We start from the raw sequence: 17,833 nt of genomic DNA, 5'->3' as shown, positions 1-17,833 counted from the left end.
CATGATCTCCAGTTCTACTTTATTTCCAACAATTTAAAAACAAGTTAGTTATTATATTAATTGGTAACTGGCCTAATTGCATTGTGTGTACATACAGTATGTGGATTTGGAACATTACAATTTGAACTGTAAGTAGGAAATGTAAACTTTTTAATGTTGCCTTGGTTGAAGTGTCCAAATACATTATGAATGAATTATAAAGCAACATTTATATATACACAAGTAATGTTACCTACAGAAGTGTCTGCATCATTTGATTTTATTATTTAATATATAGTATACTGTTTCAAAATTCATGTTTGGTTACCATTTATGTTGCCAACTATTAATAGTTTTTTTTCTTGAATCTGATCATAAATGAGGTACAGTTGAACTACACAGTTGAACTACAGTAGACTGAGGAAGATCATGAAAATCTGATCATTTTCAATAAGATTGTTGTAATTAAACTGAATATATGTGAACCAATTCTCCAGATATTTGGTTGACTGTCCTTTAATTCCAGTTTGCTGCAATTCATGAATTGTGTGGTTCACCTCAGATAATTTGTCATAAATAAACTCAGGAGTGATCAGTTAATCACAATATGCTAGGCAAGTTTGGAAATGAACTGCTTTTGGTATATTAGTTTCCTGCAAGTTGGAGAGGAGGAAGGTGGGTCTGAAACATTGTAGAGTTTACCTTGGGTTGTGAAATACACAATTCAGCTACATTCATTACTTTTAATTTTATTAGCAAGTGATTATCTCTTAATATGGAATAAAAAAGTATTTGATTGTTACATATTACATTTTTTTTACAGTGAGTCAAGGAGGTGTACCGACAGCTACAGATATGTGTCCAGATCCTGGAGTACCAGAAAGTGGTAAAAGAGCTGGATTTGATTTCAGGTATTTTTTTCACTACGTATTCAAATCTTCTCTATTGGATTGATTTGTGAAGAATTTACAAAGCCATTTGTTTTGTGCAAATGGGACAAACACCGAATGTCATTAGGCTATATCTATTGCTTTTTGAGTGTGAAGCATTTATTTTAAATGGAAAATACTGCATTTGCTCACTAGACAGAGCTAAGTGTTATAAGAGGTTGCTATGATACTTTGCTCTATCTAGTAGGCAAATGTGGCATTTTCAGCTTTAAATAAATGCCTAATAACATTCGTTTTTTATGTGATGCATACTAGCCCATTATGCTTTTAAATTGCAGTCTTTGCAGGGAGCAAAAGAGGGAGTAAAACCCATCAGAGTTTACTTCTTCTTTAAGCAAATGGTAAAGATCTTAATATCAGCATGTAGTAGGTAAGTTGTTCTATATGATTCAGGCAATTCTGTGTTCTTGCCAGGCTTGGGAATAAGGACAATAAGGCTGGGTTCACACTGTAACCCGCTGCGGATCGCACAGGAGCGCTGTGCATCCCTGTTCCCCATTTCAGGGACGAATCAGGGCCGATTTTATGCCTGGATTCGGCCCTGAAACGGAGCCAAAAACGTACAGCATTTCTGTGCAGTGCGCTCCGCAGCTGCAACGGAGATATGTGAACCGGCTCCATAGGGAGCCAGTCACATTCTCCTGCTATGCAAATTTGATGCAGGGAAACCAGCATCTAATTCGCATAGGTGTGAACCCGGCCCAAGTGCTTCTCTTATAGATTTAGGCACAGAGAACAAGTCACATTTTAGCTTTAAAAAGGGGCAGAAGCTTGGGAATTAGGGTCTCACTATATTTTGCATAGAATTCTAAAGGTCCATCATCCATCCATCAGTACTTGGGGCCTTGGCATGGGAAAATCGTGAAACAGCCGAAGCAATTTCCTTGGAAGAGTGTGGTGCATCCTGGGCCTCTACTTTCTCTGTAGTCAGTTTAGGTGAAATTCACTAGTTTTTAGAAAAACAAATCATTCCAAGTCTGTATAGGAGATTGTGAAGGAGTATAAGGTACTGAAAATTAGCAAAACTCTATGGTGATTAACCACTTCAATACCAGACACTTATACACCTTCCTGCCCAAGCCAATTTTCAGCTTTCAGCACTGTCGCAATTTGAATAACAATTGCGCGGTCATGCTACACTGTACCCAAACAAATTTTTTTATCATTTTGTTCCCACAAATAGAGCTTTCTTTTGGTGGTATTTGATCACCTTTGCAATTTTTATTTTTTGTGCAACAAATAAAAAAGACCAACAATTTTGAAAAAAAAGTTTTTCTTTGTTTCTCTTAAATTTTTTGTAAATAAGTACATTTTCTTCTTCAATGATGGGCACTGATATGGCTGCACTGACGGGCACTGATAAGGTGGCACCAGTGAGGTGGGACTGATGAGGTGGCACTGATGGGCGCTGATGATGAGCTCTGATAGGCAGCACTGATGGGCACTGATAGGTGACACTGGTATGTGACACTGATGGGCACTCATAGGCTGCACTGATGGGCAATCATAGGCAGCACTGATGGGCACTCATAGGCGGCACTTATGGGTACTTATGGGTGGCACTGATGGGTACTTATAGGTGGCACTGATAGGTGGCATTGATGGGCACTGATGGTCACTGATAGGTGGGTACTGATGGGCACGGATGGCCACTGATAGGTGGCACTGAGGGACACTGCTGGGTGGCACTGATTACACTGGCAAGTGGCATTGCTTGGCATCACTTATTTTTTTATTTCTGTAATGGTGCCAGTCAGTGGCCATTTGTGCCCGTTGGCATGTATTGAGCATTTTTTTTATATGTGGATGGCCATGGGGTACATACCTGGCCATCCCCATGCTGGGGGCTTCCCTGGTGGTCCTGGCAATCAGCGCAGACCCCCTGTCAGGAGAGCCGCCGATCAGCTCTCCTCTACTCGCGTCTGTCAGACGTGAGTGAGGAAAAGCCCATCAACGGCTTTTCCTGTTTACATCATGATCAGCCATGATTGGACATGACTGATCACGTGGTAAAGAGCCTCCGCTAGAAGCTCTTTACTAAGATCAGTGGTGCGGTATGTCAGACTGACACACCGCACCACCGATCACCGCAATGCATGCCCCCATGGGCGCGCAGTGGCTGTTATCCTGCAGGGTGTCATATGACGCCCAGTCAGCATAACTGAAACACCGCCCTGCCGTCATTCTGCTATAGGCTGGGCAGGAAGTGGTTAAAAAAAATACATTTTATTTTCAAATTTTCCAAAAACTGTTGGCAGAGAAATGAAATCGTCAAAAGACTTACCAAGCCTCTTTTTGTGAGTGTTTCTCCTGTCCCGACACTCCAGGACCGCCAAACATGTGATACCTAGTCAGGAAATTAGCTTCCTAATTCATGTGCCTTGAAAGCTTAAAGATGTTCCTTGGATTTGGGGCCCTTCTATGTGGCTAAGCTGCAAGAGTTTCACATATGAAATTGTAGCAGAATGTGTTTTTGGGTGTAATTCTAAGTATGTCCATACTGTGTGTGAGAACTCTTATGCCGTGTACACACGATCGGACTTTCTGGCATACTTGGTCCGTTACACTTTCCGACGGACTTTGTCCGCCAGGTGCGCCGGACTTTAAAACGGACGGACTTGCCCACACACGACCGGCCTGAAGACAGCGGAGGAGCCGGCCGAAGAACTGGAACACCGGGAGAAGAGGCCGGAGAGAGCGGAGAAGAACCAACCCGATTCCGGGAGAAGAGGAACCGGAGGGACCCCCGAAGCTGGAAGAAGACCCCCGAAGCCGGAAGAAGACCCCCGAAGCCGGAGGAAGACCCCCCGGAGCTGTTTAATAAATTATTTTAAAAACCTGTGTAGTGTGTTTTATTATTGATACTTCTTCCCTAGGTGAATGGGTAGGGGTACCATGTACCCCATACTCATTCACATAGGGTGGGGGGCCGGGATCTGGGGGCCCTCTTATTATAGGGGGCTCCCAGATTCCGATAAGCCCCCCACCCGCAGACCCCGACAACCAACGGCCAGGGTTGTCGGGAAGAGGCCCTTGTCCTCATCAACATGGGGGCAAGGTGCTTTGGGGGAGGGGGGCCCACATGTGGCCTGGTATGGTTCAGGGGGGGCGCTCGCTCGTCCCCAAACCCTTTCCTGACCGGCCGGGCTGCGTGCTCGGATCGGGGTCTGGTATGGGTTTTAGGGGGGACCCCACGCCATTTTTTCGGCGTAGGGGCTTCCCTTTAAAATCCATACCAGACCTAAGGGCCTGGTATGCCCCGCACTCGCCGCAATAGGAACATTTGTTTTTCCTATTGCAGCGAGCGCGAAATGCAATACCCTGCCCTTGCGTTGTATCTGGTCCGTTGGACCAGCATACAGACGAGCGGGCTTTCCATCGGACCAGCACACAGACGAGCGGACTTTCCGCCAGAAGCTGAGTCCGACGGAAAGATTTAAAACATGTTTCAAATCTAGGTTTTGGGAAAAAGTCCGCCGGAAAAGTCCGCCGGAGCCTACACACGGTCGATTGTCCGGCAGACTCTGGTCCGCCGGACCAAGTATGCCGGAAAGTTCGCTCGTGTGTACGCGGCATTACTCATTGAAAGCTGAGTGTAAAAAAAATAATTCATTTTCTTTCTTCACTTTACAAAAACTTGTGGCAAAAATATGATCTTCAAAAGACTCAATATGTTAGAGGGCCTAGTTTGCAAAACAATGTCATTTTGTGGGTGTAAGCCCTGTTCTGGATCTTGTATGAAATGTATGCCCCTTGAAAGCCTAAAGGGGCTCCCTGAGTTTGAGGCCCCTATATGAGTCTCAGCAGAGAAAAAAGTCTGACACATGTAGTATCCCCATCCTCGGTAGTAGAGATGGGCTGAACAAAAAAAGTTCTGCCCCGAATAGCGAATTCCATTCAAATCTATGGGAGCCGAACATGAAAAAGCTTTTCCAATCAGGATGTGTCAGGGCGAACACCCTGCATATTCGGGCGTTCCCCAAATGAGGCGAATAGCCAATGTTCAGTCAAAACTCATGCTCGGACTGAACCATTCACCCAAATCTACTTGGGAGGAGTAGAAAAATTTGTTTTTGGGTTGTAATTGCAAATATGTCCCTGCTATATGTCAGAAATTATTACTTAAAATGGCAGCTTTGTGAAATGGGGTAAAGGGAAGGATTTTTAAATTTTAATACTGCTGTGTGTCCTAAAGCTTCTTTACAGCATCTTCACATGCACTACAGTCATAACATAATAAGGTCCCTGCTCACATACCACCACAACCACTAGGCCAAGGTTTTGTGGAAGAGGCCCTTGTCCTGGTCAACATGGGGATAGAGTTCTCTGCCAGCGAGGCCCTCCTTTCCAACACCCCCCCCATGCTGAAGGCACGTGGCCTAGTATGGTTCAGGAGGGAGAACTGCATGCTTGTCCCCACCTTTGCTGGCCAGCCAGGCTGCATGGTTGGATAAGAGTATGTTTTTTTACATGGGGTTCCTACTTACCATTAATACCAGACCCAAATGTTCTGGTATGGAATTGGGGGAACCTACACCATTTTTTTTTGTCTTGTTGTGTGGGTCCTCCTTAATGTCTATACCAGACCCTCATCAATAATAAGAATCAGGTATCTATTCATAGGGGGATCTCCTTGCCTTTTTTGGGGGGTCCCATTAGCATCTATATCAAACCCTCATCTAGAATAAGGGTCTGCTAATCAGCAGCGCTGCTTCTCACTTTGGTCTTCCTGACCTTGGGCTCCTCAGACTTGCTTAGTATCTGCTTGAAGTACCCTACTGCTCAGGCCCCACTTCTGATCTTACTGGATAGGGTTCTCTCAACACCCCAGGCTATCCTACTTCTCAGGAACACAGGACTCCCTACAGCCCCCTTTGTTGGCTAGCTAGTCACCTCAGCTTTCCCAATCTCTCTAGACCCATGTAGCCCCTCCAACATAGGTTACCATCTCCGGAGCAGGTCATCCCTCCTGACTGGAGCACTCCGCAATCTTCACACACAGCCTGTGTCTCTGAATGGCAGCAACTGCTGAGCTTATTGTGATACTGACCACATGTTCCCTTGCACAGACTGTAGGCAACTAGCAAAATCTGGACACCAGGTTCTATATATATACACATACACATTATTTTTTCAATGTCATTGCATTAAAACTATTTAGATGTATTTTTCATATTGTTCCATGTCTGATTTATTTTTTGACAGTTTTTAAATATATAAAGATTTAAGAACATAGGGACCGTTAATATTTTGTGAGGATATGTGGTATAAATATGTTATAGACCTAGGTACACAGGTATTAATATGGATGTTTAGTTTGTCAGTAATATAAGGATCATTTTAGAATTGACTAGAGGGAAGATGAGTAATTGGATTTATTTTGGAAGATTTTGATGACATTCCAGAAAGCATTTTTTTCCGCCAAGGACTTATTGCTGAATATGAAGCAATCATAGACTAACATAGTGCTTTAGGTCTAATTTACATTTTTTAAATCAGCTTTCAGGAGAAATCAATTCAGCCAATGTTGTTCCATCTCATGTTGTAGCCCAAATTATAAAACACCAATTATTTTTAATGCTTGTGTATACATAGTGTAGTGTAGTGTAGTGCATAGGTAGAAAAGTGCAATGGATGTTCCTGTTCATTATATGATTTATGGTATATTTGTCATCACATCCTAAAAATGCCAAACAACATATGCATTCATACTCATATTTACCTTTTTAGATGTTTTAGCAAAGTCCCCTAATGCATTTATGTAATCATGCTCTGCTTCATACTTAGCAGTTGGACCCTGCCAATCCTCTTAATCCAGTACAAAACTACTATGCATTGTCTGTTTTATTGAGCATATTCTCATGACAGGAAACACCCAAAAAAGCTTCTGGTAGTCAGAGAACACGGGATCAAATTTGCATAGGCTTTAGATAAATGAAGATCTTCAGAAGCTCAACTCTCTAGCAGCTTTTCCCACTTTTGTCTGCTACTCCACTCTATAACTACTGTATCTACTGTATATACAGTAAGATGTTTTGGTATTAACCCGCACAGCTCCATTATTAGCCTTTGTGGCCTGACAGTTGTCTACCTGATGCCATACCATCCTCTAATGTATTCAAACACATAATCTTTGCATGTCCAGGTTTCCTTTAACCTAACTTTATTTAAGCAGTCCTTGCAACTTACGGTACATTTCAATGTGCACCACTTTCTGCTCTTCCTTTGTATACATTGTGAAAACGCAACACAAATAATTAAAGATCTTGAGGAACAGCTGTGTTCTATTTTTCTCAGCAAAGCAGAAATAGAATTATCATTTCTAATGAAGCCATGTACCCTATTGATTGGTGTGCATTGGGAATATGAGTAATAGATTCCTCTGTCTTTAGTGGAGTTTAATCTACATGAAAATGTTTCTGTAGTTTCAAATGGTAGAACTAACCCGTTCACAAGTTTGTTTAAATGTTGAATTTGGGAAGGCTGCTAATATGCTAATAAGCTAACCTCCCAAGCCAGAACCTCAAAACAAAATTGTACTGGTGCCCGCTGTGCTTTTAAATTCATTAGAAGTCAGCAGGAACCTTTTATATCGGTGCCTAATTCTAGTTTGAACAACAATACCATACACAGGAGAGCTCCTAGTTTGTTGAATTTTGCCATATGTGTATAACTATTGGATGAAAAGAGACTGCATAAACAAACTGTCTATTTTTTGCAGAAAGGATGTAGCCTTGAATTACATTATTATATAGCAAATAAATAAATTCGTATTTAATGTTTCCCTGATATCCCTGTAAATATTTAGGCATAAGGGGACTGTTTTCAACATACCAGGTAAACAACTCTTATAGTATCTTCTTCAACTCTTCTAACTTCATCAGTTATGAACAATAGTACCCAGAACCCTAACCCTTAATATGTAGATAGGATATGAAACATTGGCTGCTGCTGATTATATCCCCAAAACACATAAAAATAACACATAAAAATATTTTCCACATTGTGGAGGGGGCTCTAAGCAGTGTTGCCAGTAAAAAAGTGCACTTTCCTGCAGAAACGTGCCTGCTAAAACTACTCTTGTCCCCGAGCTTCATTAACCCTTCTCCCCCTTGTGCACTTTACCAACAGTCCACTTACCATGTGCAGTTCTAGAGCTGGTTGATTAGTAATCGGCTGAGTTTGGCTGAGGCTTGGCTGGGATTTGGCTTGGGCGGGGATTGCCTTGGGTGGGGATTGCCTTAGGTGGGGGGGGGGGTTGACGGGCCACTGGCCAAGTGAGCTGTGACATTGTGGTGCTTGGCACCTTTTCAACAAATTTGAAAGCATCAGCAAGGAAGAGGAAGGGGAGAGGAAAACCAGAGCCTTCAGGCAATTACAGGTAAGTGTGTGACACAGTCAGTCAGTCACTCTATTGGGGGGATCAGCATTAATCCTGGCCAAATCTCCAACTCCATTTGCAGAAATGCAGCCTACGCTTGCAAAGAACCTCCACTATGCTTCAGTGTTGCCTGCAGACACTCATTATATTGCTTATATTGCTTTCCAGCCCTTAGTGAACAAACTGCCTCCCGGTACAGCCAAATATTACAAATTTTGACTCATCAGTCCAGAGCACCTACTGCCATTTTTCTGCACCCCAGTGAGTGTTCTCAATGCTACTACAAGCAGATGCTTATCCGTCATGCCATACCATCAAGGAGGTGCGCAATTGGCCCCAAATGTATTATGCAGCAGGACAATGACCCCAAAAGAAGAACAAGGAGTCCTGGAAGTGATGGCTTGGCCTCCACGGAGCCCTGAGTCTGTCTGGGATTATATGATGAGACAGAAGGATTTGAGGCGGCCTGCATCCACAGAAGATCCATGGTTAGTTCTCCGAGATGTTTGGAACAACCTACCTGCCAAGTTCCTTCAAAATCTGCGTGCAAGTGTATTTAGGAGAGTTGAAGAATTGATACTGTTTTGAAGGCAAAGGGTGGTCACCTCAAATATTGATTTGATTTGGATTTCTCTTCTGTTCATTTGCTTTCCATTTTGTTGATAATTGATTAAAATAAACTATTAACACGTCTATTTCTGAAAGCATTCCTAATTTACAGCATTTTTTCACACCTGCCTAAAACTTTTGCACAATTCTGTATATGTATTTAAAAAAATAGCAAGCCATATACCGTATTTATCGGCGTATAACACGCGCCGGCGTATAACACGCACCCAAGTTAAGGAGGGAATTTTAAGGAAAAAAACTTTTAGGAGTAAAGTTTAAGGAAGAAAAACTTACATTAAAATGCCCATCAATGCAGCGTTATCAGTGTCCATCTGCAGCCTTGTCAGTGTCAGTGCAGCCTTGCCCCAGTGTCCATTGCAGCCTTGTCAGTGCAGCTTTGCCCCAGTGCAGAATTGTCAGTGCAGCCTTGCCCCAGTGTCCATTGCAGCCTTGTCAGTGCAGCTTTGCCCCAGTGCAGCCTTGTCAGTGCAGCCATGTCAGTGCTGCCATGTCAGTGCAGCCTTGTCAGTGCAGCAATGTCAGTGCAGCCATGTCAGTGCAGCTTTTCTCCAGTGCAGCCTTGCCCCAGTGCAGCTTTGCCCCCATGCAGCCTTGCCCCAGTGCAGCCTTGCCCCCCCGTGCAGCCTTGCCCCCGTGCAGCTTTGTGGGATCGCCGCGATCCCTGCCGTCATACACAGCCCCGTGTAAATTTAAATATGGCGCCGAGACTGCAGGGACTCGGCGGAGCGCTGATACACATAGCCGAGAGTCCTCGGGTTTTCTCTGCGCCGCTTACAGTCCCGCCCAGTTCCGCCCTATGGGCGGGACTGTAAGCAGCGCCGAGAAAACCCGAGGACTCTCGGCTATGTGTAGCTCCGCTCCGCCGAGTCCCTGCAGTCTCAGCGCCGTATTTGAATTTCCACACGGCTGTGTATGTCGGCGGCGATCGCGGCAATTGCCGCGATCGCTCCGATCACACACAATTGGGGGGGGATCGGCCTATAACACGCACCCACGATTTTCCCCTGATTTTCAGGGGAAAAAAGTGCGTGTTATATGCCGATAAATACGGTACTTAAGCCTCGTACACACGATGAGAAAATCGGACAAAGAATCGTCCTTTTTATTTTACTTTTTGCGTGCTTGTCTCATATTGAAAATGAAGAGGTTACTCAAGTTAAGAAAATCCTTGTATGACAGAATACAACTTTGGAAGCGATTTAATGTGTTGTATTGTATTGTAATGTATTCTGTCATTTCTGAGAACATGTGGTCTTGGTCTTCCGATTTTTTTGGAATGAATACTTCACTGATTAAACGAATATCGTATCTTCCCCCAAACCCCTGTATTCTACGCACTTCCAAAAATTCACAAGGATACTAATAACCCACCCAGAAGACCAATCATCTCCAGTGTAGGGGCGATAAGTGAAAATGCTAGCAAATTGGTGGATGAATTTCTGAAACCATTCGTTTTGTCTTTATCCTCCTTTGTAAAAGACACACTTCATTTCTTACAAATTATTGATAAACTAAAGATCCTCGAGAGTGCATTACTAGTAACAGTGGACGTCAAATCCCTATATAGCTTAATCCCCCATGAAAAAGGCATAGCGGCCATAAAACACATCTTGCAAAAAGCTGAGAATATAGATCCTAGTTATGAAGAATTTATTATTTCTTTGTTAGAATTCATCCTTAATCACAACGTATTTACTTTTAATTGCTCCCACTACCTCCAGGTGCAGGGGGTTGCGATGGGGACATGTTGTGCCCCATCGTATGCCAACCTGTACCTGGGGAAGTGGGAAACCATGTTCCTGGGCGATGAGACCTTATCGATGTACACGGACCACATCCTTGGGTGGTACCGGTACATCGATGACATATTCATCGTCTGGGATGGTTCACCAGATCTACTCCAACAATGCCTTTTAAGGATGAATCGCAATGACTTCAACTTGAACTTCACCATGTATTAAGATTTATCTTCTATATATTTTTGTATGTGCCTAAAAAGTCTACCATTAGGGGATCTTTCTCGTTGTTCAGGTATCGTATGAAAACAATTTTTGTGTTTGTTCATTCGGAAAATTTAGCATGAACTGTCATAGTTATGCCATGTACACACGAGCGGAATGTCCGACAGAAAAAGTCCGACGGGAGCTTTTCAAGGTATGTTCCGATCATGTGTATGCCCCATCGGACTTTTTACGTCGAAAATTCTGATGGACCTAGAAAGAGAACATGTTCTGAATTTTTCCAACGGAACCAATTCGGGAAAACCGCTCATCTGTATGCTTTTTCTGACATACCAAAAATGACGCATGCTCTGAAGAAAGTACGAGACGGAAGCTATTGACTACTGGCTATTGAACTTCCATTTTCTAGTCCCATCCTACATGTTGTACGTCACCGCGTTCTGGACGGTCGGAATTTGGTTTGACCATGTGTATCCAAAACAGCTTGAGCAGAACTCCGTCAGAAAAACCTTCAGAGTTTATTCCGACAGGAAAACCGGTCATGTGTACAAGGCATTACATAGTTATTCAGGTTGAAAAAAGACACAAGTCCATCTAATTCAACCAAAAAAAATCCCATATTTTGTACACAATCCTTCACCCACAGTCGATCCCGAGGAAGGCGAAAAAACCCCAGCAAAGCATGCTCCAATTTGCTACAGCAGGGGAAAAATTCCTTCCTGATCCCCTGAGAGGCAATCGGATTTTCCCTGGATCAACTTTACCTATAAATGTCAGTACCCAGTTATATTATGTACATTTAGAAAAGAACCTAGGCCTTTTTTAAAGCAATCTACTGAACTGGCCAGAACCACCGCATTTTCACAGTGCTTACTGTGAAGAAATCTTTTCCGTCTTTGGAGATAAATCTTTTTTCCTTTAGACGTAAAGAGTGCCCCCTTGTCCTCTGTGATTATCTTAAAGTGAATAACTCAACACCAAGTTCACTATATGGTCCACTTATGTATTTATACATGTTGATCATATCCCTCCTTAATCTCCTCTTCTCATGGTCATGACTGGCTCTCGAAAGCTGTGTACAAATGATCAGATTATTGTATGATCGCTTCGAAAGGGGTATTTTTCATCTGATTTTCTGATAGTGTGTACTAGGCATTAGGGGTATATGTATGTTAAATTTGACATGCAGATGTCTAAAGTATTCACACAGGTGCCACAAATGAATGCCATATTTGTAATATGATTGTCAACTCATCCCGTGGCCATCATGTAGTATTTTCCTCAAATACTTTAAGATAAAGTACTGTATTATGGACACTAAATTGAGCAGATGATCATAGAAAATAATCCTCTTATAAACAACATGGTGATCGCATGATGCAACTATGTAAATGTTTAAGACATCCATATGGCAAATTATTTATACATTGACCCGATAAAGTGTATTTAAAGCTAAAATATTTAATTTATATTTGGATGATGTGTGAAAAAGTTACAATCACTGGTAGGTTTTTATTTTTGTCTATGTCACATCTCAGGAAATTCATCATCTTTATTTGTGCTGGTGACTATTGGCACTAGGACAACGTATGGGAAATAAGGACAAATGTTCTGAGGATCTTTCCTTTCCTGTTCTGACTTCAGGACAGAAAGTAGCAGAAATCATTCAAATGGGGTACAGGCAAACATAAAAACTGACAGGGATTCTAAGCCTGCATCATAAACTTTAATCAAAAAAGTTTTGGCATTAGATATATAGTATATGAATTTATCTACATTTGCAATGGGGTCCACAATATGCACAGATGAACATAGAATCTCTATTATGCTAAATGCTTTAGGTTTCTCTAAACAGATTTTATGTTTAAGAATGATTTTAGTAACACAATTTCAGTTTAATACCAATCAGTTGATAAAGTAAAGGTCTATGCACACAGGCAACACAGCTTAGGATTGAGCCTACAGGTGTGCCAATATAGGAAGTGGCTTCCTATGGTCGCACACAGAGAAAAAGAGGAGCCAGGCGGGGGACCCTAGAAGAAAAGAAAACCTTTGCACAGAGCAGGTAAGTATGACATATGTATTACGGTATTAAAAAAAAAATCCTTTACAATCATTTTAAGCTATGATGTAACCCCTAATGCCCTGTACACACAGTCGGATTTTCCAACAGAAATTGTTCGATGAGAGCTTGTTGTTGGAAATTCCGACCGTGTGTAGGCTCCATCAGACATTTTTCATCGGAATTTCCGTCACCCAAAATTTGAGATCTGGATCTCAAATTTTCCGACAACAAAATCCATTGTCATAAATTCCGACCGTGTGTACACAATTCCGACGCACAAAGTTCCACGCATGCTCAGAATCAAGCAGAAGAGCCACACTGGCTATTGATCTTCATTTTTCTCGGCTCATCGTACGTGTTGTACGTCACCGCGTTCTTGACATTCGGAATTTCCGACAAGATTTGTGTGACTGTGTGTATGCAAGACAAGTTTGAGACAAAATCCATCCATGGATTTTGTTGTTGGAATGTCCGATCGTGTGTACAGGGCGTAATTGTTTTTTGGAAATATATAGTTAGAGTTTTTGATTATTTGTGCATGTTGATGTAAATATTGAAACAATACCCTCCATATTGCAACCTCAAAACACCCAATAAGGAAATAGTATGCATTCGGACAAAACTACGAGGCATGTTCACTAATGCCAGGAGTCTTCCAGACAAGATGAGAGAACTAGAGCTGCTACTGTATGAGGATTAATTTGATTTTGTGGGAATTTCAGAGACCTGGTTCAATAGCACTCATGATTGGCTGGCAACCATTCAAGGGTATTCCCTACATTGCAGGGACAGGGAGGGTAAAAAGGGGGGGGGTATGCCTGTATATCAGAAATGATATACAGGTAAATGTGAGGGATGACATCACTAATGGAGCAAGGGAGGAGGTGGAATCCTTATGGGTAGAGTTACAAAGGGAGGAAACCAAGGAGAAAGTAATACTGGAAGTATGATATAGGCCCCCTAACCTGAGGGAGGAGGAGGAGACGGACCTCCTATCACAGTTTGGAATGACAGCAAAGATGGGAAGTGTCATTATAATGGGGTATTTTAATTATCCAAACATAGACTGGGCGGAAGGAACTGTGCATTCGTCTACGGCTTGCCATTTCCTAAATGTCTTAAAGGACAATTTCATGGGTTAGATGGTAAATGCACCAACAAGAAACAATGCGTTACTAGACTTGATCGCGGATGTAGAAATATGGGGCAACTTAGGAAACAGCGATCACGGGTCATTTAGTTACAGCATATATCACACAAATAGGAAGCATGAGGGGAATACAAAGACACTGAATTTCAAAAGAGCCAACTTCCAGAAACTTTGCTCCTTGCTAGAAGATACTAAATGGGATAAAATCCTAGGAACAAAGAACACGGAGGAAAAATGGTAGTGCTTTAAGAGCATATTAAATAAGGGTATTAGCCAGTGCATCCCAAAGGGTAATAAATTTAAAAGAGCTAATAAAAACCCTGGGTGACTTAATGCCAATGTAAAAATTCATATAAAAGCAAAGGAGAAGGCCTTCAAAAAATACAAGGCAGAAGGGTCATAATCAGCATTCTAACTGTATAAAAAATGCAATAAGAAATATAAGGGTGTAATCAGGGTGGCTAAGATAGAACACGAAAGGCACATAACGAAGGAGAGTAAAAAAAAATCCAGAGAAATTTTTTAAGTACATGCAGTATCTTACAAAAGTGAGTACACCCTTCACATTTTTGTAAATATTTTATTATATCTTTTTATGTGACAACACTGAAGAAATGACACTTTGCTACAATGTAAAGTATTGAGTGTACAGCTTGTATAACAGTGTAAATTTGCTGTCCCCTCAAAATAACTCAACACGCAGCCATTAATGTCTAAACCACTGGCAACAAAAGTGAGTACACCCCTAAGTGAAAATGTCCAAATTGGGCCCAATTAGCCATTTTTCCTCCCCGTGTCATGTGACTCAATGGTGTTACAAGGTCTCAGGTGTGAATGGGGAGCAATTTGGTGTTATCGCTCTCACTCTCTCATACTGGTCACTAGAAGTTCAACATGGCACCTCATGGGAAATAACTCTCTGAGGATCTGAAAAAAGAATTGTTGCTCTACATAAAGATGGCCTAGGCTATAAGAAGATTGCCAAGACCATGAAACTGAGCTTCACACACTGCATCAAATTGTTCTGCATGGCTGTTGTCCCAGAAGGAAGCCTCTTCCTAAGATGATGCACAAGAAGGCCTACATTCAGTTTGCTGTAGACAAGCAGACTAAGGACATAGATTACTGGAACCATGTCCTGTGGCCTGATGGGACCAAGTTAAACTTATTTGGTTCAGACGGTGTCAAGCGTGTGTGGAGGAAACCAGGTGAGGAGTACATAGACAAGTGTGTCTTTAATACATTCAAGCATGGTGGTGGGAATGTCATGGTCTGGGGCTGCATGAGTGCTGCCGGCACTAGGGAACTACAGTTCATTGAGGGAACCATGAATGCCAACATGTACTGTGACATACTGAAGCAGAGCGTGATCCCCTCCCTTTGGAGACTGGGCCACAGGGCAGTAATCTAACATGAAAACGACCCCAAACACACCTCCAAGATGACCACTGCCTTGCTAAAGAAGGTGAGGGTAAAGGTGCTAGACTGGCCAAGCATGTCTCCAGACCTAAACTCTAAACCTCAAATGGAAGGCGGAAGAGCGCAAGGTCTCTAACATACACCAGCTTTGTGATGTCATCATGGAGGAGTGGAAGAGGACTCCAGTGGCAACCAGTGAAGCTATGGTGAACTCCATGCCCAAGAGGGTTAAGGCAGTGCTGGAAAATAATGTCAGCTACACAAAATATTGACACTTTGGGCCCGAATTTGGACATTTTCACATAGGGGTTTACTCACTTTTGTTGCCAGCGGTTTAGACATTAATGGCTTTGTGTTGAGTTATTTTGAGGGAACAGCAAATTTACACTTTTATACAAGCTGTACACTCACTACTTTACATTGTAGCAAAGTATAATTTCTTTATTGTTGTCATATGAAAAGATATAATAAAATATTTACAAAAATGTGAGGGGTGTACTTACTTTTGTGAGATACTGTAAATAGTAAAAAAGGATGACAGATCATATTGGCCCCATAAAGAATGATGAAGGGAATCTGGTTACAAAGGATGGTGAGATGGTGAAGGTTTTGAATGTATTCGTCTCTTCACAAGGGAAATGGGGGGCTTCAGTAACCAAAACTACAAGGTTTATCCTCATGATATGACACAGAAATCACCCTCAAGGTTAACAGAGGAAAATTAGAAGCAGACTTGAAAAACTTAACACAAATAAGTCACCGGGCTCGGATGGCTTACACCCAAGGGTCCTTAACCACTTGAGGTCCGGGCCATAGCCGTATGACGGCTACAGCGCGGACCTCGATTTCCGGGAGGCCGTCATGGGACGTCCTCCCTTGTGTACGCGCACCGCGCGCACCCTGCAGGGCGCGCGGTGTGCGCGCTGTGATCACTGAGTCACAGAGACTCGGATGATCACAGATCTGAGTAAGGGGCCGGTCCCGGCCCCTTACCATGTGATCAGCTGTCAGCCAATGACAGCTGATCACATGATGTAAACAAAACCACGGTGATCGGTTTCGTTTTCTCCTCACGCTGACAGCGTGAGGAGGAAAAACAAGCCGATCACCGGCTTATGTCAAAGGGACATCGGTCCCGAGGAGGAAGGAGGTACATATGCCTCATCTGTGCCTGACAGTGCCACCTGACATTGCCACCTGCCAGTGCCCACAGTTCCCACAAGTGTCACCTGTCAATGCCCACAAGTGCCACCTGTCAATGCCCACAAGTGCCACCTATCAATGCCCACAAATGCCACCTATCAATGCCCACCAGTGGTGCCAATCAGTGCCACCTAGCAGTGCTGCCATCAATCAGTGCCCAATCAGTGCCCATCACTGCCACCCATCAGTGCCCATCACCGCCACACATCAGTGCCCATCACTGCCACCTATCGGTACCCATCACTGCCGCCTCATCAGCGTACATCAACGAAGGAGAAAAATTACCTGTTTGCAAAATTTTATAACAAAATATAAAAAAAAAAAATTTTTTTTTTTTAAAATTCTGTCTTTTTCATTTTTTTTAACAAAAACTAAAAACCGCAGAGGTGATCAAATACCATCAAAAGAAAGCTCTATTTGTAGGAAAAAAATGATAAAAAATTTCATTTGGGTACAGTGTTGTATGACCGTGCAATTGTCATCCAAAGTGCAACAGTGCTAAAAGCTGAAAATTGGTCTGGACAGGAGGGGGGTTTAAGTGCCCTGTAAGCAAGTGGTTAAGGAACTCAGTCAAGTAATTGCAAGACCATTGTTCCTAATTCTTATGAACAGTCTATTCACTGTTATGGTACCAGCTGATTGGAGAAAAGCCAATGTAGAACAAATCTTTGAAAAAGGACCATATATATCCCTGGGAATGACAGACCAGTTAGCCTAACATCAATAATATGCAAGCTCTTGAAGGGATGATGAGGACTATATATAAAATTTTAGTAATGAAAACGGTATCATTAGCAGTAATCAGCATGGATTCGTGAAAAATTGTTCTTGCCAAGCAAATCTATTAACCTTCTATGAGGATGTGAGCTGCCATCTAGATGAAGGCAGGCCCATAGACATAGTGTATCTGGATTTTGCAAAGGCATTTGATACAGTTCCCCCCAAACATTTACTGTACAAACTAAGGTCTTTCGGCATGGACCAAAGGGTGAGTACCTGGATTAAAAACTGGCTACAAGGGTGAGTTAAGAGGGTAGTGATAAATAGGGAGTACTCGGAATGGTCTGGTGTGGAAAGCGGGGTCCCCCTGGGTTC

The 17,833-nt window shown here is 42.5% G+C and overlaps 1 protein-coding gene across 1 annotated transcript in view; it reads left to right on the top strand.

The window, feature by feature from the left end:
* Positions 1 to 17,833, top strand: part of CSMD1 (CUB and Sushi multiple domains 1) — a 3,274,537-nt gene that overhangs the window by 1,876,156 nt on the left and 1,380,548 nt on the right. The window contains exon 8 of the mRNA XM_073626646.1: positions 803 to 890. Coding sequence (XP_073482747.1) covers positions 803 to 890 — 88 coding nt within the window. The remainder of the gene's footprint in view (positions 1 to 802; positions 891 to 17,833) is intronic.

Source organism: Aquarana catesbeiana, linkage group LG04 (assembly GCF_042186555.1).
Source record: "Aquarana catesbeiana isolate 2022-GZ linkage group LG04, ASM4218655v1, whole genome shotgun sequence".
NCBI classification, from domain to species: domain Eukaryota; kingdom Metazoa; phylum Chordata; class Amphibia; order Anura; family Ranidae; genus Aquarana; species Aquarana catesbeiana.
This window is presented reverse-complemented; position numbering and strand designations above follow the sequence as displayed.